The following is a 26246-nucleotide window of genomic DNA, read 5'->3' as shown; positions in this document are numbered from 1 at the left end:
CTATCACGTTGTCATCTGCATCTGCAGGGCCGGATTAACACCTCTGAGGGCCCCTGGGCACTGAAGCCTCGAAGGGCCCCCTTTCACATGCACATGCAAAATCTTGGCTGTTTTGGGCCGTTTTGGGGCGGTTTTATGCCGTTATATTGGCCTATTCCCGGTAGCCTACCCCGCCCCAGAGTGACAGCCAGGCAGTAACAAACACATTATTTTTATTTGTCCCACATAGTAAGCAAATACTATGTAAATACTAAGAGAATTCGCCAGTGTATTTCAGTGTTTTCACATTTTTCACCTGAAAACAAAGCAATGCTGGATGGAGGACTTACGTCTTTTATTACAACAGAATCACGGTCACCTCCCCACCTGACCTCACACAGCCCAGTGGGCCCACCCACCTTGAACAACAGCCAATCTAGCGCATTGTTGCTGCTTTACACACAATTGCACTTTTCATCTTTTTAGACACCATTTATTTCATTCGGATTAGCAGGGGAACTTTCGGAGCTAAACATTATTATTATTTTTTTTTTTAGGGGCCCCTGGCACACCACTTCATTCCGGGGCCAAAATCATAACCTATAATACGACTCATAACACAACCCAAATTAATACAAGAATTAAGGAATTTAAAACAAATGTCCATCTTCAGTATGGCAAAAGAATATAAAAAAATAAAGAAAGAAAGAACAACAATCAGATAAAACAAAAACATATTGCTACACTTTGAGGGAACCAGAGCAGATTTACAGCACTATAATCTTCCATCAGCTGCCATTGACTCTGTAGACATACAGACAATTATGTAGACTTGTTTACATCAGGGTTCATCAGAGCCAGTGTCGATCCCTTCTGCAAATGTTGCATAATATGCACTCAGACTGTTCTCGTATTCATTTATTGGATTTTACTGCTCTACGAATTTCATTAATCAACCCTACCCCGGGGACTGCCAGAATGGCCCATTCCCACCACTCTCTTTCATTCTTCTGTTCATCCACTTCCACTTCCACTTCCTCGAGAGCCGGCATCTCTTCATCCAATTCCAAATCCCGTCTCTGTTCCTCGAGAGCCTTAGAACATTAGACGAAACCATAAGATATGTATATTAGGGATGCACCAATATGGAAATTATTGGCCGATATACCTTCAGTTTTATTTGCAGATACGGATATTACACGTAAACAGCAATATTGGCCGATACCGATTATGTGGCCTATATATATATATATATATATATATATATATATATACATACATCAAATGTATGTGATTGCTCTGTACAGAAAGGTTTTCAGGTTTAAAAAGCTAAACGAAATTAAACGTTTATCGAAAAAATCCGTTTATCGTCCGTACAGCCATCATCGTCTGGTGCCTGTCGTCGGCATCTTTCTTGTCTTTTGCCATCTTGGCATTGAGCTGTTTGATATGCTCCTCTTGGGTTCTCTTCTGCTGAGCAATGGCCACCTTCAGTGCGTTCTGTTTCAGCTCCATGGCCTGTCTCTCTCTCTCTGCCTTCTCCCATTTCACTTTCTGCGCTGTAGGAAACCAATAAAACAGAACCATTCTACAGAAAAACAGTCACCATCCTACAAAGTTGGGATTGTATGTCCCATGAGCCCTGTGTTTCCTCAACCATAACCATAACCACACTCCTAAACCCAACCACAAAACTAACCCTAACTCCCAGAGCTGGACAATTAATTGAATTTTTAACTATTAAAAATCACACCCAGGTGTGTCATGTTTCTACTATACCTTCTGCTCTCCGCTGTGCCTCATAGAGGCTTTGAACTGCTGCCAGTATGGCCTTGCCGACGACCGCCTTCTTATCTAGGTATATCTTCAGCACCTCCTCAGCCTGCTCGCGCACGCACACACACACACACACACACACACACACACACACACACACACACACACACACACACACACACACACACACACACACACACACACACACACACACACACACACACACACACACCTCATCAGTATATGGTCATTCTCTGACTCGGATCAAAAGTTGGCAGGAATCTGAATCAGACTCACCTTGACTCCTTTGCCTTCTGCACGTCTGTATGTATCAGTCATCTCCTTGAGGTCCTGGCAGAACATCTTGTATCCTCCAAGAACTGAGTAGAGACCAGCTCCCAGGTTGTTCTCCAGAGGCTCAAACACTCCTTTGATGATTTGTTCACATGCCTTCATGGACTCGTTGATGTTCTTCTCACAGATCTGATTGTATGCCCCCTTTAGTACAATCTAAAAACACAGTGGTAACAATAATGAACATGGTTTATTGGTCATGGGGTGCACTGGTCGGGGGTGCGACAACGCAGCGTTCCACCTTTTCTTTTCTGTTTTTGAACGTCGCATCCCTCCAGGCTATGGGACGTAGCTCTGCTACGTGCATGCGCGCGTGCACGCACATGCAGAATGTCACAGACTGAGACAGGCAGCAAAGCTCAAGGCTTATTTCTACCCTTTAATGTTTTCAGATACATATTTTAGCGTGCTGCTGAAGTTTAAAACGAGTAATACACTGTCCCGATGTCATCTTGAATGGGATTTAAAAAACGGAGTAGTTCTGTAATCATCAGCAGCTGTGTTTGGATGGACGCGCAGAAATGGTAATAATACAAGTGAATGAAATCAAGATTCATTAATATGCATGTGAGCCGCTACATGTCATCACACAGCACATTTCCGTTTAAAGGTAGTAATTAAAGGACCAAACAGTCCTGAAAGTTTTTTTTTTCTTCTTCCGCCAAAAATAGCAGTTCTGGCTGAACCGTGGAGTCGGTTTTCGCGAAATTTGGAGGGCCATGCCAATCGGCAATGAAACTTCAATACACATATGCGTCTCCTCATGCCGAACAAGTAGCGTGCTCTTACTTTTGACCTCTGACCTCTAGATCACCCGCCATTTTGAATTATATGAAAATCAATTAAAATGCATCTCCTCCCAGGATGCACGAAAAGTTCGACACGTGAACTTTGGACCTATACTGACATGGGAAAGTATGTCCCCCCCCACACACACACACACAATTAAAACTGACCCTGTCACAATTACAATGCTTCTATTTCTTATTGTGCATATTATTCTTATTGCCTTCCTGCTTGGTCCTGCCTTATCGCTATCGCAGCGATTCTTTTCTAGTTAAAATTGGATTTTATTGACTTTTGAAATGATCATTTTCCAATTCTTTTGGCATCCATTGTTAGGTATGCCCATATGATGACTCCGGATATGGTCTAAAAGTGTGGAAAAGGGTATTTTTCATTTCACTAGGTCTTTAAAGCATGCAAGTTGCCGTGTCGAACGTTGTGAAGTTCAGCCCCGTCCGAGATGTAACCCAATAGCACAGAATCGTAAATAATGTCAAACCCGATCTCACCCAAACACTGTGAAATACCACAAATTGGCAATTCCGTACATACTAGTACTCAGAAAAATGCACACAAAGTGCACAAAGACCTGCACACCGTCTGCACTTGCAATACGAACTTTATTTAGGCAACGTTTCGGGTGCACATCTTTGTGCATTTTGTGTGCATTTCTCTGAGTACATTGAGCCCTGCCTACGCACCCGTCTCAGAGCATATAGGTGTGCATACGACTTTGTTACCTGCACATAGTGAAAGTCATGCCTCTGTCGCGGTCAAAACAGTAGTAGTGTACGGATAATCTACGGATTTGGGGGTTTTCTAGGCATGAATGTATGGAATTGCCAATCCGCTATTACACCGCATTTGGGTGAGATCGGGCTCAGCAGATTAGTTGTTGGTAGTGTAGGAAAACAACAGCCACCAGTAGGCACTTCATTCACACCCCATCAGATGCACAAGCCAACAGTAGACACTTCACACCCCATCAAATGCACACGCCACCAGTAGGCACTTCACACCCCATCAGATGCACAAGCCAACAGTAGACACTTCACACCCCATCAAATGCACACGCCACCAGTAGGCACTTCACACCCCATCAAATGCACAAGCCACCAGTAGGCACTTCACACCCCATCAGATGCACAAGCCAAAAGTAGACACTTCACACCCCATCAGATGCACACGCTACCAGTAGGCACTTCACACCCCATCAAATGCACAAGCCACCAGTAGGCACTTCACACCCCATCAGATGCACAAGCCAACAGTAGACACTTCACACCCCATCAGATGCACACGCTACCAGTAGCCTCCAGTAGGCACTTCACACCCCATCAGATGCACAAGCCAACAGTAGACACTTCACACCCCATCAGATGCACACGCTACCAGTAGGCACTTCACACCCCATCAGATGCACACGCTACCAGTAGGCACTTCACACCCCATCAGATGCACAAGCCAACAGTAGACACTTCACATCCCATCAGATGCACACGCCACCAGTAGGCACTTCACACCCCATCAGATGCACAAGCCATAGACACTTCACACCCCATCAGATGCACAAGCCAACAGTAGACACTTCACACCCCATCAGATGCACACGCCACCAGTAGGCACTTCACACCCCATCAGATGCACACGCTACCAGTAGGCACTTCACACCCCATCAGATGCACAAGCCATAATATAAAAGGGAAATGAGTTAAACAACAACTGTATTAAACAAGGGACTTAAAAGCACAATAATTTTGACTAAGTTTTAGAGGATTTTAAAAAAGTGTTTCATAAGGTGACCGAAACACACAATGTGAAAATAATGGATGATGATTCCCAACACATACCACAAGCTTCTTCTGATATTCTTGCTTGTCGTCTCTGAAAGAACGTTTCCTGAAGAGTACCAGGGCGTCTCTCTCACTGGACGCATGGATAGCAGACAGCTCCTCCAAGGTGTTGGTGGGGAAGCGTACTGACGTCATCCTCTGTACATAGAGGACCCGGGCCTGCTCAACAGCTTTGGCATTCTCAACCTCAGCCAGAGCCACCACAGCATTTTCCAGACAGGGAACCTCTCCACTACGGATGGCTTTCACGTATGTCTCTGCCAGCTGACCAAGCACTGTGGAAGGTAGATCCATTCAGCAAGTGTGTTACAACTATAGTCATGATGATAGTTCAGAGATTGATGGAGCCGACAAAAGTCAGATGTTGCTAATTCCAATATCACCTACAACAGCTGTTACAACAGCTGGCAGGTATAACTATATTTATATAATATTTTGACGATATAACATTCTTGACAATAAACACTTAATTTGTCAGAATGCAAAGTGAGCACGTATTTAACACCCTGAGCGACATAAACAGAGTTCTCCGTCCTATCAAATAGTAACGCTCGGCGCTCAGGACGGAGATTAATAAAAGGACGGAACTTTATCGGTAGTCGCGTTAGAATTAATCATACCTCCCGTTGTTGTCGATCGCCTCGGGGGTGTTTTGGCTACATCAAGCTACTTCAGCTACATCCGGGATAGCGCCTGGTGCATCGCTAAATGCGCTCCGTTGCTGCAAATCGCTGGGGCTCTGATTTAATGGTCCTAAATACCCCCGGGCGGTCTGATTTAATGGGCCTAAATACCCCATACTGGGCATTCGGAGTTAGAAATGTTCGCTCTGAAAGAATATATATTCAAAGGTTTGCGCCATATTTTCACGATTTTTCAAAAAATAGCAGATCTACAAGCTCGTAGCGTGGCACTCAGTGCTGCGCTATGAGCTTGTAGATATGCTTGTAGAGCTTATAGAACTGATGACATAATGCTTAAAACACCAAAAGGGGTTCCCGTCCAGAATGGGTTCCCACTTACATCTGCCGGTGACCTTTATGCCATCCCCGACATACTTGGTGTCAGACTTGGTGTAGATGTGGTCAGTGAACTTGTTGGTCTGTTCAACGAACTCTGGCTCCAGGTCGGCGTCAGTCACTTCCTCCATTCGTTGCATTATCTTAACCTTGGCCGGTCTCTCAAACACAAAACAATGGCGAGACAAGAAGAATTTACGAAGGCAGGCACGGGGTTCGTTGTAGTGCTGATTCCCTTCACCTTTGACAAAATGAAACACACACAGAACACAATACCTTTTTGTGTAAAGACCTTCTGATGATGCCTAGTTTAAATGATTGAGATCTCAATCATATTCAAATCATTTTATTTTTATTTTTTTAAGTTCTGTTTATTGAATAGCACTTAATGACATTCAACAGTATAGTCAACATAGTCAACATTTACATTTTTCTTTTCAAATTCAAATAATTTTCAGCAGATCATGAAACCTTGTATCTCCTTGAGGCCGTCTTCCAGGTACTCGTTTTCTGTACAGGGTTTCTCATCAATCTCCAGAAGGAGTGAAAAATCTCGCACAGTCCACACAAAGGAGGGAAGGTAACTTGCAATCGTACGATCATCATCCTTCTCCTTGGACTTAATTTTGATATTCTTTGTCAGTTCTGTCACATAGCTGTAAGGGGGTGGTGTTAAGGATGACAAAATAACCTCACACAACACTGGGTTTGTAAACCTTTTTGCAGGGTAGATTGAGCAGGGAAAGACATAAATGCCTACATTTATTTAGTATCAAATACTGAATAAATGTTTGTTAAGAGGAAAACTTTATTTTTGTACGCAGATGATTCTGCACTACTGGTGACAGTAGAAAGAAGTTAACAGATGGTTAAGTGATAACAAGTTTTCCCTGCATTTGGGTAAATCTGAATGTATAGTTTTTGCTTCAAGACACAACTTAAGAGATATCCAACTTTTCAGTTGAATGTAATGGAGTTAAACTCCATGTGAAAACATCTGTTACATATTTAGGTTGCACACTAGAGCAGAACATGACCAGTGAATCGATGGCTCACTCAGTTATTGGCAAGATCCACGCAAGGATTACGTTCCTAGCTAGGATCGCCAAATTCCTAGACAGAACCACTATGAGGACACTGGCCTCAGCATTAGTCCAATGTCACTTTGATTACACCTGCCTAACCTGGTACAGCGGTATATCTAAAAATACCAAAGATAAACTACTGTACAGACATCACAAAATAAACTAATGCTGGTAGTCGAAGGCAGAATACAACAACTGAGACTCATTATGGTCTATAAAATCTTAAAGGAAAAATTCCCCTACATATTTTAAAGGTTACTTCCCGTATGTCAACGAGTCCCATAGCTTGAATACAAGGGCGAGTGTAGCTGATCTTAAATTACCAAACCTAAAAAATAAGGTAGGCAGAAGCTCATTTAAATATACAGGGGTGGAGGATTGGAACAAAATCCCAAGGGAAATTAAATTTGCTCAGTCCTTGAAGGGGCGGCGGTGGCTCAGGGGTAGAGTGGCTGGTTGCCAGTTCGAACCCGGGCTCCCCCAGAGTTAGTGTCGAAGTGTCCTTGAGCAAGACACGGTGGTTTCCTCCGGCATCGGTGTATAAATGTGCGTGTGAATGGGTGAATGTAATGCACAATCTATGTAAAGCGCCTTGGATAAAGGCGCTATATAAATGCACCATTTACCATTTTGAACATTTTCAATATGTTGAAAAACTGGCTGATGGGCAAGCTAGAATAGTGCTGTATTTATCTATTTATTATGTATTTAATGCTTTGTTTATTGATCTATGATGATGTCGTTGTAATGTCATTATTGTGATTTTAGTCAATGCATGTTCTTCCTATACCATATGCTGTATTTATTTATTTGGACCACAATGGAATTAAGTCTTTGACTTTTTGTGCAATCCTGACAATTCTGTACTGCTCTTTTTGAACTGTATCTTGAATATATCAAATAAATCAAATCAAACTCGAGTTGTGACAAATCATGAAAAAAGGCAGGTTACAACACTTTTTGTTTTGTTTTTCTTCTAACAAATTATTTGCTCGGCTCAAAACATTGTGTTTATTTTTATTTTATCCCATGATTTTGTGACCCATTTTTCACCCCTGTGTCAATTATCTAATGTGATCCCTGGGCTCTACACACCCTCCACCAACCTAGTCCCCATATAAGGGGGGACATGGGGAGAGCAACGGACTTGAACTCATGCTTCCTTCATGGCTGAGTGTCCAAGTTTCTCCTTTACACCTGACAGGGGGAGTTTCCCTGGTTGGACGTAGCGTGTGGAAGGAACATGTTATTCCAACCAGTTCCTTTCCCCTCCATCAGGCGCCCTGGCTGGCCAGGGGGAGGCAGTTTAGAGACCAGGATTACTGCATGTTTTTTAAGTGGTGCAACCACTTCCTTAAGTGACTATGTGTCTGGCTGGGTGGGTGCGTCTGAGCACGAAAACAGCATGGTTGTTTTTCACCACCTGTGCGCAACCTAACACACACACAAACACACACATATTAACTGTATATATGGTGATTTTGGGTGTGCCAGTACAGTAGTGACAGTACAGTAAAGTACAGTAGAGGGTACAGTAGAGGGACCCCCACAAGGTAACTCTGTCATTTCTCAACTGTTTTGGACGCGAGGCGGCTCGCCCGGCACCCTGGGTGCGTTCCTGTGGGTCTGGAACTCCCCCCCACGGAGTTGCACCACTTACTTCACACGGGTGTGATTTTTGTGAGGGTACCTACCCTAGGGGACACGGGGAGAACATGCAAACTCCACACAGAAGGGCCCTTTCACCAACCCCACCTCGGGTATGGGCAGTTGGGCACTGATGACAGGGAGGAGGAAACATGACGCCAGCACCCACAGCGTCCCGAGCGGGAATCGAACCCAGGACCTTCTAGCTGTGAGGCGACAGCACTACCAACTGTGTCACCGTGCCGTGCCCCGAAACATTGTGTTTATTGAACATGATTTGTCACAACTCCAGTTGGCTTTGTCCGCGGCGTAAACGTCTTTAAATAAATACTTTTTGAAAAGTATATGAGGAAAATGAACGGGAAATTATTTTCCGGGTCTCTCGTCGTCATGAAAGGAGGCGGGACTGCGACACTCTACACACCAATACAAATTATCTGGTTGTGTGCATTTTTGATGTGCGTTTTGAAAAAGATCCATATATGCGTAGCCCAGGCCTAAAGGGAGCTGCTAATTCTTCAGAGATGTTTAGCCGCTGCCTACTCACCCCTGGAATGCATTAGAATGGTGGAAATGGAACATTAATGTGAATTACATACATTTTGTATTAGTCCGTTCTCTCACACACTCACTCGGTATATAACAATTGAACCACGGTGCCCATCTAGTGGCTTTTTTATTTTATTTTGGTAGGGTTTTCGGGCCTAACATTATGGTAATTGTTAGGGTCGGGCCACGCCTCGGGCCGACCCAGTTAGGGTAGGGTAGTGCCGGGCCTTAATTTTCAGGCCAGATGAGAACTCTACTGTCTGTGCGCAGCGCACCCTTTGAAAAACAATCTTGACAAGGGGGTCATGGTGGTCAGTTTAAGGGGTCAATGACCCATTTTGACCCCGTGGCGCCGGGCCTGGCCCTACGTGGCTGGTTAAGACTGAGGTTAGGGTTTAGGATAGTGTTAGTAATCGGTCGGACTAACGGGAGGTTGGAACAACCAACCTCTAACCATGAGGGTGGTTCATTTTGTTTGAAAAGGTTTATCTGCATTTTTAATGGAGATTAAAGAATGTTTAAGCATTGCCAGGGCTTTCCCAAATCAATATACTTGAGCTTGTCCAAATATAATTGGACTGGAAAATACTATAAAGTAAACAAATGTGAACAAGTGAAAATATATGACAATAGTCATAGATATTGGCAAAAGAGGGAATAATGAGGATTATGAAGGATACTGAAGGTTCTTCATGGATTCATTGTCAATGGTTCCCATGCTGTTGTAGACCAGGGTGCTGCTGAGCAGAACTGCCATGGCAAAGATCCAGTTGTCATTCTTCGTATCTCCCTGAAACCAAAATAAATTGTTTGGACGTCATTGTTTATGTAGTATTTTGTGGTGGGGTGAATGTCCAACTCCACTAACCCCCAGGTTCTTACGTAAATTATTAAAGGACCACTTCACCACTTTTCAACCTATCTTCATATAATAGGTCCTCACTAATAATCATGATAAAATGGCACCATTTCTTTCTACTCTGTCTGCGTCTCATAGGAGGGCTGTGGGCAGTTCAGAAACCCGTCCACCAGTGACATCATCAATGGGGAATCCAAGCTAATAGAAACTGCAGGCTTTCTAGTCCTGAAAAGTTGCAATGCGAAAATGGAAGCCATCGCATATTGTTTAAAAAAAGAATCTGCCTAACGATGATGTCACTGGTGGACAGGTTTCTGAACTGCCAAAATTGTGCCATTTTTATCATGATTATTAGTGAGGACCTATAATATGAAGATAGGTTGAAAAGTGGTGAAGTGGTCCTTTAAATTGCAACCAACGTGATTTGAACGCCTATATCTAAATCCCCGGAGAGGTTGCGCAAAGACCCGCCCGGCAGCACTGTTTAATGCAATTTATTTGTGTTTGTTATACGTTTTTTTGGTTGAATTACTCATGACAAAGTTGTAAAAGTCAACAGTATAGCAGCACGCTAGCAGACAATACACTAGTTCTGTCTTTCAATCATTTGATAATTATTATCATTATTGTTGTTGTTGTTATTATTATTATATTTTCACAATCTGATACAACTACGCCGGCTACTTTCTAATGTTTTGATAATTTGCGCGACAGATGTATGCATGTAGTGCATTAAACAGTGCTGCCGGGCGGGTCTTTGCGCAACCGCTCCGGCATTGGAAAATAAGCGATTTGAACAAGAAATAAAATGGTGTCTCACCTTCTTAACATCTCCCAGTCCCTCCGTGTCCAGCAGCACCAGAGTGTGGTCAGGCTTTCTGGGGTGAGGTACACACCACATCCAGATGCCCTTTGTCTTGGATTGGATGGTGCATCCCAGAGGGAATCCTTGACGATGAAATAACAAACCAAATTATAGCTGCAAGCAGCGAACCAGGACGGAGCCAAGCAATAAGAAAAACCACACCTGTGTGAACTGAGCAATTCCATTTCGGGTTTATGATCCGTTCAGGAGCGGATGGTAACTTTCGTCATGTTGTAGTAAATGATTTGTAGTCGCGGCACACTGCCAGACTGGATTACCGGCCAAGGTGCCTGGACCGCTGAGCCACGGCTCAGGCCGATTTGTAGTCATCTGGCAGGAAAATACAAGGCGGAATCAGTACTACGAATAGGTACTTCTTATTCCGCCTTGTGGTTTCCTGCCTGTGATGACTACAAACCAGTGACTACAAACATGACGTAAATTACCACCCGCTCCAGACCGGTACACACAGCGATTTTGGAACACAGACCTGGCTTTCCACCTAACGCGAGCTTACGGTATTGCAGCTGTTCGTACCCCAAACAGACCCCAAATAGACCTGCGTATTATGCGTATTGCATATAGTCTTTTCCTCATTGCTGCATTGCTTGGCCCATCTTATCGCTGCTTGCAGCTATATAATTTTGTACAAATGTATTCACGTACAAAGTCACGGATGTGTTCCGCATGAGTCAAGGCACATGTGTAAACAAGTTCCATGGCTTTTGGCTAAACGAGGCATGAGTTATGCCTGTTCAATGTACTTTTTTTTTATTTTACAATTTTTCACGTACAAACTTCTCTTTAACTGGAATTTCAGATAATGTGTGTGTTGTGTGTAGAACAACACTACACACTACAACACAAATTGCTCAAAAATCTAGGCAGAAGATCAGGTTTAAGCATTTTTCAGACTGCTCAACATGGCGGAAATCTGAGGGCGGAGCTTACTGGTCAAAGTGACAGATCCCCATGTTCCCCATGAGTTAAGGCACATGTGTAAACAACTGCCATGGCTTTTGACCAAACGAAGCATAAGTTATGCCTGTTCAAAGGTTTCGTTGCAGTGCCCCCCTTTGGCCAATTGGAGTAAGACTGGTTTCAGCGTTATTTGGCGCTATTTGAAGAGGCTAGAGACATTCTTCTAAACTGGTGAGATTGTTTGTCTTTACAGTGACATTAGCGTTTTCTCTCAGTCAGTTGATTCTTCACATCCATATGAGTGAAACGGCTGGGATGATTGGTTTATTTTTCAAACGCAGTTCTTATATGAGGCAATCTAAGATCCCCCTATCTGGGGATTATAATACAAATAAAAAAGTACACAAACCCTGAGGACAGTGCCCTCTGCCGATATTGACGTCAGACTTCGGTGCTCTATTGATACCGAGTCTTAAAGGGAAATACCAAATTAATGTCATTCTAGCTTTTATCTAGTGATAATGATCTCAAGTAGGATTTTCTATTTTGTGGACTTTGGAACACGTACTGTGAGTTTGTTGTGTGTATGCCTTATAATGAAATTAGTGTATACCTTATAATGAAAATGCTCACCTTTGTTTGCCCCAGCCAGCTTGTTCATGAGGTAGGACTTTCCGGTTCGGTACATGCCCACTACTGACACAACAACCACTTTCTGCTCGATCTGCTGTAAAATATCCAGTGCACTGGGAACCATACGGAGTCTCCCTTTACTGTCACTCTCTATCAGACATACTGGCTCCTTCATGCTGCGGGCTGCCATGGCGGTCACTGCTAGTGGAGAAAACACAAACAACACAAAGGGACATGAGGACAATATGTACAATGCTACCTAAATAAATTATTATGGTATTTGCGGCTTGCCCAATACGGTGGAGCCTGCAGAACCATTGCGGCTCAAAAATCCACTACTCCTGAATGAAGTGTCTGGTGCTGGGAGTCTGGTGCAACGCACAGGTCCTATAGCTGTACTCCTGGCGAGAGCAGAAGTGGACCTGGTGAGACGTAGGAGGGGCCCGGACAGGAGTCAACCCACAGAGCCTAGTCCCTCCACATGCCAGAATAGTACCTCTCAGTCCCGGCATAGTAGTTCCGGAGTGGTTCCAACGGATTGTGTGGCCCTGGTCTTTCCATAGTGGGTCTGATCGAGGGTAGCTACTGGGACGTAAGTCGGGACTTGATCACCCCGGCTGGGTCACCCGAGTGAGGGGTATGATGTTTTTGCGAGGCCCGAAACCCTGATGACCTTGGGATACATCACTGAGGATACGTCCCAGTTGCATCCATGCAATGTATTTGCAATGCAAATCCACGGGTTCATGTACTTTTTTTTTGCATTGTAATCCCCATATAGGGGGATTTTAGACCGCCTCATATAAGAACTGTGTTTGAACAATAAACATGTCACCCCGGCTGCTTCACTCATGAAGAATCAACTGACTGAGAGAAAACGCTATTGTTACTGCTACTGAATTAGTTACATTTTCTCTAGAAACAGACTGTGAACGACACTTCCTGCGACACGTTGCGACTCGCAAGCTTGTAGATCTGCTACTTTCAGCATGCAACCAAGTGTAAAATGACTTATACTGGATCTCTTGTCCACTAGTCCCTTCCTAACATTTTAGTCTAGTTTTTATTTGTTGACGAAATTGTAAGTATATTGCTCTCTCTCTCGCCCTGACGTCTCTCTCGCTCACTCGCTGCCTTGCTCCCTCTCCCACGCTGTTGTTATAGAAATGCGTAAACAGACAAAATAGAACATCATATCTCAGGTAATTACTATAATGCTCGCAGCCTGGGGAGTTTTCACTTTCGTTTATAGTCAGCGTGGTTAATAATTCCCATATTTAGTATGCTCTGCAGTACAAAGTCAGCCATACCACCATAACAGAGCCATCATAGAGTAAGACAGAACTTTACGCAAACTCCGTTCACTTCATGGGGCCAGTCCAATGGCGGCTCTTCTATATAGACTTCTATTGGTTTGTCCCTATTTGAAGGCTTCAATTATAGGGACAACCGGAGTACATGAACCCAGTGACCGGGCTGTTTTCTGCCCCCGCAATATCGCAACTCTTCTATTAGATGGCTCTGGAGTCTGCACCATGCCATCCATTTTAAAACGATGTTGAGACGCCAGAGGGGTTTCATAACAACATTATAGGCAATATTTATAGGCCTATATGGTCGAATATGACAACTATATAACTAATAACTTAAGTATAAGTTGCTAACACCCCACCCCCCACCCCACACACACACAGTATCTCACACAAGAGATACTTTTGTCCCTCAAATGAACAGTTTGGACCCTACCCTGGCACGCCTCCAGTGGTTACCAGTGGTCCCTGAGGGGGGGTTCCGGCAGGAGGTGGTCCCTAGCAAAATCAAATGATGGAGAGTTGGTAACCAAATGCACCCTTATAGATCTTTAACTCTTGAGAGCATAAAATGAAACCAAATGGTTTCATTTTACGCTCCCAAGAGTTAAATTATTGTTAAACAGACTGCATTACTTAATTTACAAGAAGTCTACACAATTAGAGAATGTAGACGAATTGTTATTTTGATCAACATTTGCCAAAAGCATGGAGTAGTAGACAAAATATTATCCAACGACAGCAAATTAGTTTTTGGTCTGAGAAGCTAAATGTCATCAAATGGTGGTCCGTGGCTCAAATGGCAAATAAATAATAGACCTTGAAATGAAAATGGTTGAAAACCCCTGAATTAAGGTAATACTAGTCCTGTGCAAATGTAGGGCTAAATACACTTTCTGCCATATAAGGCCTACATGACATGTAACTAAAAGACAAGTGGTCTCAGTGTCTATAGAAAAAAGGCATGAGATCCGGGCACACAAAATAGTTAAAAAGGAGGAAAACTTTATTAAACCAACATGTTTCGACCTAGACCGGTCTTCATCAGGGCTGACGGTCTCAGTGTCTTACCTGCTGCAGTGTTGAAGTCCTGATGTAGGTCTGGAGAGACAGAGGAAGTTTAAAGACAGACTATGAAGTTTAATCACCAATAAGGACCACAGCTCACTGCTTGTCCTTTTATACAGTAGTTTACAGTCTGCAATGCCTTCAGTAGGTGGAGCCAGAGAGACATCTCTGCTGTTCACAAGAAGTCAGACCATTTCTTGTAAATGGGTGGATCAGTGGTTCACAAAGTGCGGTCCGTGGACCCCCAGGGGGTCCTTGAGTGGGCACCAGGGGGGTCCCCATGCAAAATAAGTTAATATAGCATCTAAATCACTCCAACGATATTTAGCCGATCTACAAGGTCACAACATGTTGTTGAGAGCTTATCAGCTTTCTAAGGACCACTTCACCACTTTTCAACCTCTCATATTACTGGTCCTTACTAATGTCTAATGATCATGATAAAATAGCAAACAAAATTCTACTCAGTCTGTGTCTCATAGGAGGGCTGTGGGCAGTTCAGGAAACCGTCCACCAGTGACATCCGCGATGGGGAATCCAAGCCAATAGAAACTGCAGGCTCTTTACCAACAGTCATTAAGACATGCAAATCCCTTGACTCCTTCAAAACCGCTCTCAAAGGGCACCTACGGATGGCTGCAATTCGTAACTGGCCCCCGTAAAATCTGAATCCCCCCCCACCGCCCCCCCTTTTTCTCCACTTTATATGTTTCTTTTCCCTTTTTACCTCCATTATGATGAATTCCTGTTCTGTTCTTTGTCTATATAGAAGTGTCTATTTGTACGTCTCTAAATGTTTTGATGAATTGAACATGTTGGACCCTCTTGTAAACAAGTGTAATGCTTAATTGGGTCGTCCACTCACAGTTAACAGCCTTTGTATTGAGTTTGTGCTTGAAATGTACTGTAATTCTGTGTCAGGACGAGAGAGAGCTGTGTGTGTGTGTGTGTGTGTGTGTGTGTGTGTGTGTGTGTGTGTGTGTGTGTGTGTGTGTGTTGAAAAGTAATACACTTGGCTTTCCCGCAGACTAGACGCCCGTCGGCGTTCCACTGATCGAATTGTAAAACTATAGGCCGTTCGACGGATAGAATGCTAAAACGTGGCCGTTTAATTGATAGAATTGTAAAACGCAGCCGTTCGATTGATAGAATTGTAAAACTAGGCCGTTCGACTGAAAGAATTGTAAAACGTGGCTGTTTAATTGATAGAATTGTAAAACTAGGCCGTTCGACTGAAAGAATTGTAAAACGTGGCCGTTTAATTGATAGAATTGTAAAACGTGGCCGTTTAATTGACAGAATTGTAAAACGCAGCCGTTCGATTGATAGAATTGTAAAACTAGGCCGTTCGACTGAAAGAATTGTAAAACGTGGCTGTTTAATTGATAGAATTGTAAAACGTGGCCGTTTAATTGACAGAATTGTAAAACGCTGCCGTTCCACTGATAGAATTGTAAAACTAGGCCGTTCGACTGATAGAATTGTAAAACGTGGCCGTTTAATTGATAGAATTGTAAAACACAGCCGTTTAATTGACAGAATTGTAAAACGCAGTTGTTCGATTGATAGAATTGTAAAACTAGGCCGTTCGACTGATAGAATTGTAAAACGCGGCCGTTCCACTGATAGAATTGTAAAACGCATTGAATTTCTTGCTGCTAAGATCAGGTCACATTCCCTTATTAAAGGAATTCAGATTGGAGAAGAAAACCATATCATTTAAACAACCCTCTACAGTCAATCCCAATTCTATTAAAACTGTTAAAACCTCCCAATACCTATTTCAACCCCATTTTTTAATAAAATGCAAAGTATCTTCACCTCATTTATCTGGAATAACAAGTCACCAAGAATCGGGATACAGGTTCTTTACTTACCACACTGTGCTGGAGGTCTAAATCTACCCAATCCTAAACTGTATTACTGGGCATGTCAATTAAATCAAATTAAACAATGGTTTTCAAATACTTCAAGTGCATGGACAAGGATTGAATCTTATGACGTATCACCTTATGAAATTAAATACATTCCTTATTTCGAGTCGGTAGCAGTCAAACGCATTACTGGTAATCCTATCGTATTAAATAGCTGGAAAATCTGCAAAGATATAAACAAATTTGTGAAATATAAGGAGTCACTATCCCCATCCAATATGGAACAATCCTTCCCTCTCAACAACCTTTAATGACAATACCTTCAAACCCTGGCATGACGCAGGCATTAAAGAAATAAATCACCTGTTTAAAAATTGCATTTTCCTCTCTTTTAGAGAAATACAAGATCTGTACTCTATCCCTTCTACTCATTTATTTTGTTTCTTTCAAGTTAGGCACATGGTCCAGTCTAAGCAACAATCCCTTGCCGAACCTAAACTATCCAAAGTCGACTCACTTCTAAGGACATCTGTGGAGTCTCGCAGATCGATCTCTGGATTTTACAAGGGCCTTTTAGAATCTTTGCCAGCTAACACCGAAAATATTAAGAAGAAATGGGAACAGGATCCCTCACTCCAGATAAGTCCAGAAGATTGGTCCTATATATGTGATAAAATACATACTTGCTCCTATAACCTTCGTCACAAGCTATCCCAATTCAAAATTATACATAGGGTTTATTACATGCCAGAGAAGCTCCATAAGATGAACAGTGAGTTGTCTTTTCTCTGCTGGAGGTGTAAAAAACAGAGGGGGACCTTCATCCATATGTTTTGGTCATGCAGTGCAATTGTAGATGCTGTTTCATCTTGCTTGGGGATTTCTGTCCCCCTTTCCCCTCGCCTATGCCTTTTTGGCACTGGCGGGGAGGACGGTTGGGACAGACACCAAAAGAAATACATTGACCTAGCTTTTCTAGCAGCAAAGAAATGTATTACCTTACATTGGAAGTCCTCTACCCCTCCTACAGTTTCACATTGGCTAAATGAACTATCCAGTTACACTCCTCTAGACAAAATTCATTATAATATTAAGAATAGGCAACAGGACTTTTGGAATGTCTGGCAGCCCCACATGGATTACTTTGCAACTATAGCCATACCGGTGTAGTTTGGTAGCAAATCTGAACTTGTACTTGAACTGTGATGCGTTGAGTCCTTTCCCCCTTCCTCTCCCCCTCCTTTCTCTCTTGTCTCTTTTTTCTTTTTCTGAATTATTATTATTTTTATTATTATTATTTTTCTCTTCCTCCTTTGATGTATAATTATCATTATGAATTATTTGTTTATTTCTCATCTATATTAGTTATAGACTCTCTATATTGTTTGATTATTTTGTATGATGATGATACATGTATGTTTGGCAGCAAGGAGAAAAAAAAAGGAAGAAAAGGGCATATTGTAAACTGAAATGTAAAGCATTTTTTTTGTTCATGACTGTATGGCACTCTGAATAAAAAGATTAAAAACGATTTTAAAACGCAGGCGTTTAATTGACAGAATTGTAAAATGCGGCCGTTCCATTGATATAATTGTAAAACGCAGCCGCTTAAAATTGTAAAACACGGCCGTTCGACTGATAGAATTGTAAAACGCGGCCGTTTAATTGATAGAATTGTAAAACGCGGCCGTTCGACTGATAGAATTGTAAAACGCAGCCGTTTAATTGATAGAATTGTAAAACGCAGCCATTCGATTGATAGAATTGTAAAACTAGGCTGTTCCACTGATAGAATTGTAAAACGCATGCAGGTGTTTAATTGAAGAATTGTAAAACGCAGCCGTTTAATTGATAGAATTGTAAAACGTGGCTGTTTAATTGATAGAATTTTTAAACGTAGCCGTTTATTTGATAGAATGGTAAAACGCAGCCGTTTAATGCCAGGGCTCCACCGGACGCGTTGCGTTGCGTCTCCGTCGTGTCAAAAAACGCACCGGTTCAATTTTAATGCACGCGTCGCGTCTCCGTCAACGCGGGCAGTGGAGCCACCCTTCATTGATTAAAAAGGGAACATTCCCTGACGGTGACGGAGACGCGACGCTGACGCGCCCGGTGGAGCCCGGCCGTAATTGATAGAATTGTAAAACACAGCCGTTCGATTGATAGAATTGTAAAACGCAGGCGTTTAATTGACAGAATTGTAAAACTAGGCCGTTCGACTGATAGAATTGTAAAACACGGCCGTTCGACTGATAGAATTGTAAAACGCGGCCGTTTAATTGATAGAATTGTAAAACGCAGCCGTTGAATTGATATAATTGTAAAACTAGGCCGTTTAATTGACAGAATTGTAAAACGCGGCCGTTCCACTGATAGAATTGTAAAATGTAGTGCTGTCGCCTCACAGCTAGAAGGTCCTGGATTCGATTTCCGCTGGGGACGGGTTCCCTCCTCCGCGTCATCAGTGCCCATACCCGAGGTGGGGTTGGCGAAAGGGCCTTTCTGTGTGGTGTTTGCATGTTCTCCCCGTGTCCCCTAGGGTAGGTACCCCCACAAAAATTATTAAAAAGAATTATAATAATCAGTGGCTGGTTGGGAGCTGAGGAGGACAGGTCTGCGCCGTGCTCTCTTCTGCTCCTCTCTTATATACAGAATGGCCAACATCATCAGCCACTCTGAATGGCTGTAGGACTCAGGACTGCTCCCCACCAATCGCTGGCTGCCTGGAAGTGTCCCCTCCAATGGATGGCTGGCCACACCTATTCTGCATCTATTCACAGTCACACCCATACTCTCACGGTGTCATCTACATCTGCAGGGCCGGATTAACACCTCTGAGGGCCCCTGGGCACTGAAGCCTCGACGGGCCCCCTTTCACATGCATGCATAAATCTTTTGGCTGTTTTGGGCGGTTTTGGGGCGGTTTTATGCCGTTATATTGGCCTATTCCCGGTCGCCTACCCCGCCCCAGAGTGACAGCCAGGCAGTAACAAACACATTATTTTTATTTGTCCCACATAGTAAGCAAATGGGTAAGAGAATTCGCAGTGTAAAAGTTATCTAGTGTAAAAGACTTATCTTTTACGCAGTGTAAAAGACTTATCCTGACCCTAACTGATGAACGCTACCGGGTTACTCCCTCACGTTTAAAGGCAAAAGTTTTCTCAATAATAACAAAATAATCTTGCACGTCGTGGCAACTAACTGCCTTTAGTTGACATATTGCAAACTAAATTTCACACGAGAAAAGAATAATCAGCTTCATTAACATCAAGACGATTTTATACTGAAGCGTATGAGAGGGGCACCGGGATCTCGTTCGTCTGACACAGGGAATCAATTAATTTCAATAAAGCTAAAATTATTTAAACATTCTCCAAATTACCCCTAGGCTCTATTTCTTGAATCAACTTCTTAACTAATTTAAATTCGACAAAACACAAACATCAACATATGCCTACATATACGCTGAATAGACTTACATTTAGACACACTTTTTGAATACAGATAAAGACTATTGCTCTCCATCCGTTATTAATAAAACTACATTATAATGTCGCACTTTTCATTGTTCTCACCTCATGTCTGTTTTCAGCCATGCTTTGTCAAACAAGCTGCATGAAAGTTGCAACGTTCCCGCGCACCGCTGCTCCGTCCATTGTCCTTCCTTGCCCATCCAACACAGCCCCATTCTCCCCCCTTCCAGACATTATATGAATATGAAATATTACATAAATGACTGGAAAGAAAAATATGAACGCTCGTGTAGCTACAGGCCCAGTCGAAACACAGATACGTGACGCAAAACGAGCTTGCAGATCCGCTGTATTTGAAAAATGAATGAACGTGGTCGCCGTTCGTAACCAACTCGCCGCCGATGAATTGAGCTGCGCTCTCTTCTCCCGGTGCACGCCGTGATGAACTCTCACGGTCCGCTGCCTGGTGAAAGCGTGTAGATTGATCGCCTCCACCGGACGCGTTGCGTTGCGTCTCCGTCGCGTCAAAAAACGCACCGGTTCAATTTTAATGCACGCGTCGCGTCTCCGTCAACGCGGGCAGTGGAGCCACCCTTCATTGATTAAAAAGGGAACATTCCCTGACGGTGACGGAGACGCGACGCTGACGCGCCCGGTGGAGCCCGGCCGTAATTGATAGAATTGTAAAACACAGCCGTTCGATTGATAGAATTGTAAAACGCAGGCGTTTAATTGACAGAATTGTAAAACTAGGCCGTTCGACTGATAGAATTGTAAAACACGGCCGTTCGACTGATAGAATTGTAAAACGCGGCCGTTTAATTGATAGAATTGTAAAACGCAGCCGTTGAATTGATATAATTGTAAAACTAGGCCGTTTAATTGACATAATTGTAAAACGCGGCCGTTCCACTGATAGAATTGTAAAATGTAGTGCTGTCGCCTCACAGCTAGAAGGTCCTGGATTCGATTTCCGCTGGGGACGGGTTCCCTCCTCCGCGTCATCAGTGCCCATACCCGAGGTGGGGTTGGCGAAAGGGCCTTTCTGTGTGGTGTTTGCATGTTCTCCCCGTGTCCCCTAGGGTAGGTACCCCCACAAAAATTATTAAAAAGAATTATAATAATCAGTGGCTGGTTGGGAGCTGAGGAGGACAGGTCTGCGTCGTGCTCTCTTCTGCTCCTCTCTTATATACAGAATGGCCAACATCATCAGCCACTCTGAATGGCTGTAGGACTCAGGACTGCTCCCCACCAATCGCTGGCTGCCTGGAAGTGTCCCCTCCAATGGATGGCTGGCCACACCTATTCTGCATCTATTCACAGTCACACCCATACTCTCACGGTGTCATCTACATCTGCAGGGCCGGATTAACACCTCTGAGGGCCCCTGGGCACTGAAGCCTCGACGGGCCCCCTTTCACATGCATGCATAAATCTTTTGGCTGTTTTGGGCGGTTTTGGGGCGGTTTTATGCCGTTATATTGGCCTATTCCCGGTCGCCTACCCCGCCCCAGAGTGACAGCCAGGCAGTAACAAACACATTATTTTTATTTGACCCACATAGTAAGCAAATGGGTAAGAGAATTCGCAGTGTATTTCAGTGTTTTTACCTTTTTTTGTCGAGCCACCTGACGCGCTATGCATGCAGAATGAAAACAAAGCAATGCTGGATGGAGGACGTACGTCTTTTATTACAACAGAATCACGGTCACCTCCCCACCTGACCTCACACAGCCCAGTGGGCCCACCCACCTTGAACAACAGCCAATCTAGCGCATTGTTGCTGCTTTACACACAATTGCACTTTTTAGCTGCCTTCTCACCAACAATAAAACACTAATCTTTTTAGACAATCTTTTTCTCCCTTCTGGCTCCAAAACTGTGGAATGCACTTGCAGTCAGAACTGCAGCATCACTCCCAATCTTCCGCCGTAGTCTGAAAACCCACCTTTTCAGACTCCATCATGGCCCAAAGCATTTCTGTAGACTTAGATATCATTTGATACAGACTTATAGCATGTTATGTAGACAGCACTATAATTGCATTGTATGTAGTCATAGCACATCATAGTACATATGTATAGTGTCACGATGTGTATCAAAATGGAACCCAAATGCAGGCAACACAGGCAGAGTAAGTTCAATAAGTTTAATAGCGATCAAAACCAAGGGAAAAGGCTTACATCGAAGTACAGCAGGCAGAGGTCAAAACCAAGAAAGCAGTCCAAAACCGGTGTGGTGTATTTTCACACACAACTGACCCAGTAAAACTCACTAAACTAGAGATAAATGAACTCTCTACACTAAAGCAAACTTGTAGAGTAGTGAAAAACCTCGTCAAAAGCATCAGATCGAATCGGAGAAACGCAGGCAGAGAGGTGAACTGAGATCCCAGAGTAGTATTTATTCAGAAGTACAAATACAGAGAGTACAGAGCTTCCCCATGGCCATAGCCGGCCCACGGGAGCACACGGACTGCCTGACCGCTGACGCGGCCAGCCAAGACTAGATAACTTTTACATTGATAATTGACATGATATACCTTCACATTGAATTCGGAGGTGGAGTCTGAAACTTCACAGAGATTGAAAAACACATGGTAAACAAGTTGTCTCACAAAAGGTTTCTTGAGACAAAGGAATGCTAAATGTTGTCTCCAACACCTCAGACGGCTTCAAACACTATAGAACAAAGCAAGGTACTCAGGCTGAGTGATTGCTCTGAGTCTAGACCGACCGTCTCCTAGCCCACTAACCATCACACTAGCACAGTGACCAAATGTATCTAGTCTAATTATTGCAAATATAGCATTATGGCCTATATTGGCCATGGACTATATTTTACGATACCACAATCCCCCCTTATGACAATCCCAAGATTGGCATACAAAGAATATATATAGTCCATATTCAACTGTTACACCCCCCTTTGACTCCACATGGCCTATAACACACATCAGGAAAAACAACAAAAAATGACACATTACAAAGAGTTCCCAAAATGATTACAACTGGTTCAAATTACATGTTTACGTTCTTCTAAATGATTCTTCTTCTTCATCCTTACAATTTCATCAATGTACACCTAGCATCACTTTTTAACACATTAAGACACTCACAATTCCGCTGTCTGTAACTTCAAATCACTTTTTAAACGAATTTCACATAACCACATGATCAATGATAGAACTGAAACTTTAAACATACTGACATTAAAATCACAACACAATTTCATCTTAACCCCTTTGTTTCACTTTGAAACACCCACTTTTGTTTGGAATAATTATTGACCTTCAATCTTAATAATTAAACCCCCAGTTTAATATGATATTAAGAGTAAAACATAGCCATAACATTCATTATCAAATAAGTTTTTCGGACAAGTTTGATAATTCCGTTTATATTTTGAAACTACTCTCCTTCAAAGGCTCGGTAAAGCGCCAGTACGATGCGGGGAAGGGAGTGGGGCAAAATAAGTCCCTGACTTATCCTGACCCTAACTGATGAACGCTACCGGGTTACTCCCTCACGTTTAAAGGCAAAAGTTTTCTCAATAATAACAAAATAATCTTGCACGTCGTGGCAACTAACTGCCTTTAGTTGACATATTGCAAACTAAATTTCACACGAGAAAAGAATAATCAGCTTCATTAACATCAAGACGATTTTATACTGAAGCGTATGAGAGGGGCACCGGGATCTCGTTCGTCTGACACAGGGAATCAATTAATTTCAATAAAGCTAAAATTATTTAAACATTCTCCAAATTACCCCTAGGCTCTATTTCTTGAATCAACTTCTTAACTAATTTAAATTCGACAAAACACAAACATCAACATATGCCTACATATACGCTGAATAGACTTACATTTAGACACACTTTTTGAATACAGATAGACTATTGCTCTCCATCCGTTATTAATAAAACTACATTATAATGTCGCACTTTTCATTGTTCTCACCTCATGTCTGTTTTCAGCCATGCTTTGTCAAACAAGCTGCATGAAAGTTGCAACGTTCCCGCGCACCGCTGCTCCGTCCATTGTCCTTCCTTGCCCATCCAACACAGCCCCATTCTCCCCCCTTCCAGACATTATATGAATATGAAATATTACATAAATGACTGGAAAGAAAAATATGAACGCTCGTGTAGCTACAGGCCCAGTCGAAACACAGATACGTGACGCAAAACGAGCTTGCAGATCCGCTGTATTTGAAAAATGAATGAACGTGGTCGCCGTTCGTGACCAACTCGCCGCCGATGAATTGAGCTGCGCTCTCTTCTCCCGGTGCACGCCGTGATGAACTCTCACGGTCCGCTGCCTGGTGAAGGCCGTGTAGATTGATCGCCTCCCCGGGCTGGAGACTCGCTGCTCCCCGCCTAGACGTGAAGAGAAGCACGGTCCCCGTCGACGCGCTGTAGAGGGCCTCTCCCTCCTGTCCGTCGCCGTGTCCAGGCCGCTGTTCATCAGAGCGCACTGTTTGCGCCGTTGTCCTCCATCCTCGCCGAAGAGAAGACCACTTCTTCCCGCTGTAGATGAACGCCGTCTCGCCGAAAAACCAAACTAACCCGCCGGTTGCCGAAATCAGACTAACCTCCAACCGCCAAAATCAGACTGAATCGTCCAAAAGCCCCGCTGGTTCTTTTTTGCCTGGCGCTGGAATGCACCAAAGACACCGGGTTTCGGCACCATCTATGAAGTATTTTTCCTTCCAGGGGTCCGTGGATTATAACCTTATTTTCCTATAGCATGAAGTGAGTCGCGATATCCAGGCAAAGTCCTTCTTTTATTCAATCAAGGCATATCCCATAGTTACATTAAGTTACACGCATCAAGTCATCAAGCATCAATTCCATACAGCATTCAGGCCAGGCCAAGCCTGTCCTCTCCGTTCTCCCACTCCAACCAACCAACCTCTCAACTCTTCTGTGTCCCATCTCTTTATACAAATATGTGGGTGTCACCTTTGTCCCTGTGTGTGTGTGTGTGTGTGTGTGTGTGTGTGTGTGTGTGTGTGTGTGTGTGTGTGTGTGGAAGGAAGTCAAAGGACCCCCACCTGTGACAGGCACTATAATAAAATGCATAGAGTCAAACTGTTAACCTCCTGTAAAGCATCCTGAGTAATAAAAGATGTTGAAACAGACCCCAAAGATAGCCTAGGTATGTTTACATCTGCCGTAAGCCACGGCCTGTGGTCACAGACCCTACCTACAGATAGCCTTTAGTTCTAGTGGGTCACTTTGGTGAGACACTGGAGTGAGATCAGACTTGCAAAAGTTAAAGTTATATGTACAATTGTGACTAACCATGTCGTTATGCATATGTTATGATTCATAATACACCACACAGGTAAACAAATCCAAGGGGGCAGGCAGAATATCAGAGTCCAAAAACAGGCAGGAGGTCAATATCCAAACTAGGAAATAATCTAGGAACACTAGGAAAACACTAGGAAAATACTTAGAACAGGAATACACACATGTAACAATGGTTATCTTCTAGCAAGGAATGAGGCAGAATGAGTCCAGTTTTGTAGGTGGTGGCTTGATTGCGGAAGTAGGCACAGGTGTGTAATGAGAAGGGAACTGTTGGGCTGATGAGGCAGTGGGAGACAGGTGTATGGGTCTGCAGTGTGGTGGAATAGAATGTGGGAGTGGCCAGCATGGAGACACGGTCTGTGGAGAGACAGACCTTGACATATAGCATAGTATAGTATATATGTATAGTTTATATGTAAGGTTTCACTATATAGATATTCCACTGTTACGTTCCTAGCTTGTCTCATATTATATGATAAATGCTTTTTTATGTGATGTATTCCCATGCTTTTTTGTTCTTGCTTAATGTAAATCGCTCTGGATTAAGAGCGTCTGCTAAATGCCTAAATTGTTAAATTGACACCATTTATTTCATTCGGATTAGCAGGGGAACTTTCGGTGGAGCTAAACATTATTATTTTTATTTTTTTTGAGGGGCCCCTGGTGCCCTGTACATCTGGCACACCACTTCATTCCGGGTCCAAAATCATAACCTATAATACGACTCATAACACAACCCAAATTAATAAAATAATTAAGGAATTTAAAACAAAAATGTCCATCTTCAGTATGGTAAAAAAAAAGAAAGAAATTCCGAGACGACACACATCGGGGATTTTAAACGACAAAAGAAAGAAAGAAAGAACAACAATC

General features: G+C 43.1%; 1 protein-coding gene across 1 annotated transcript; it reads right to left on the bottom strand.

Moving 5' to 3' along the window:
- Nucleotides 1-498: 498 nt before the first annotated feature.
- On the bottom strand, nucleotides 499-14779 carry LOC306933919 (guanylate-binding protein 1-like). Its single transcript, XM_079516289.1, has 12 exons — nucleotides 14708-14779; nucleotides 14073-14134; nucleotides 12327-12524; nucleotides 10728-10855; nucleotides 9729-9838; nucleotides 6239-6423; nucleotides 5772-6008; nucleotides 4746-5023; nucleotides 2053-2265; nucleotides 1759-1861; nucleotides 1357-1538; nucleotides 499-1073 (listed from the first exon to the last, which is right to left on the bottom strand). Exons 3-12 carry the CDS (start codon nucleotides 12514-12516, stop codon nucleotides 894-896), a joined length of 1806 nt encoding a protein of 601 aa, XP_079372415.1. The 5' UTR covers nucleotides 12517-12524; nucleotides 14073-14134; nucleotides 14708-14779; the 3' UTR covers nucleotides 499-893.
- Nucleotides 14780-26246: the final 11467 nt, after the last annotated feature.

The sequence above is a fragment of the Electrona antarctica genome (genome assembly GCF_951216825.1).
Source record: "Electrona antarctica genome assembly, chromosome: 12".
NCBI lineage: Eukaryota > Metazoa > Chordata > Actinopteri > Myctophiformes > Myctophidae > Electrona > Electrona antarctica.
Note: the sequence above shows the minus strand (reverse complement) of the source record. Positions and strands in the feature narration are given on the sequence as shown.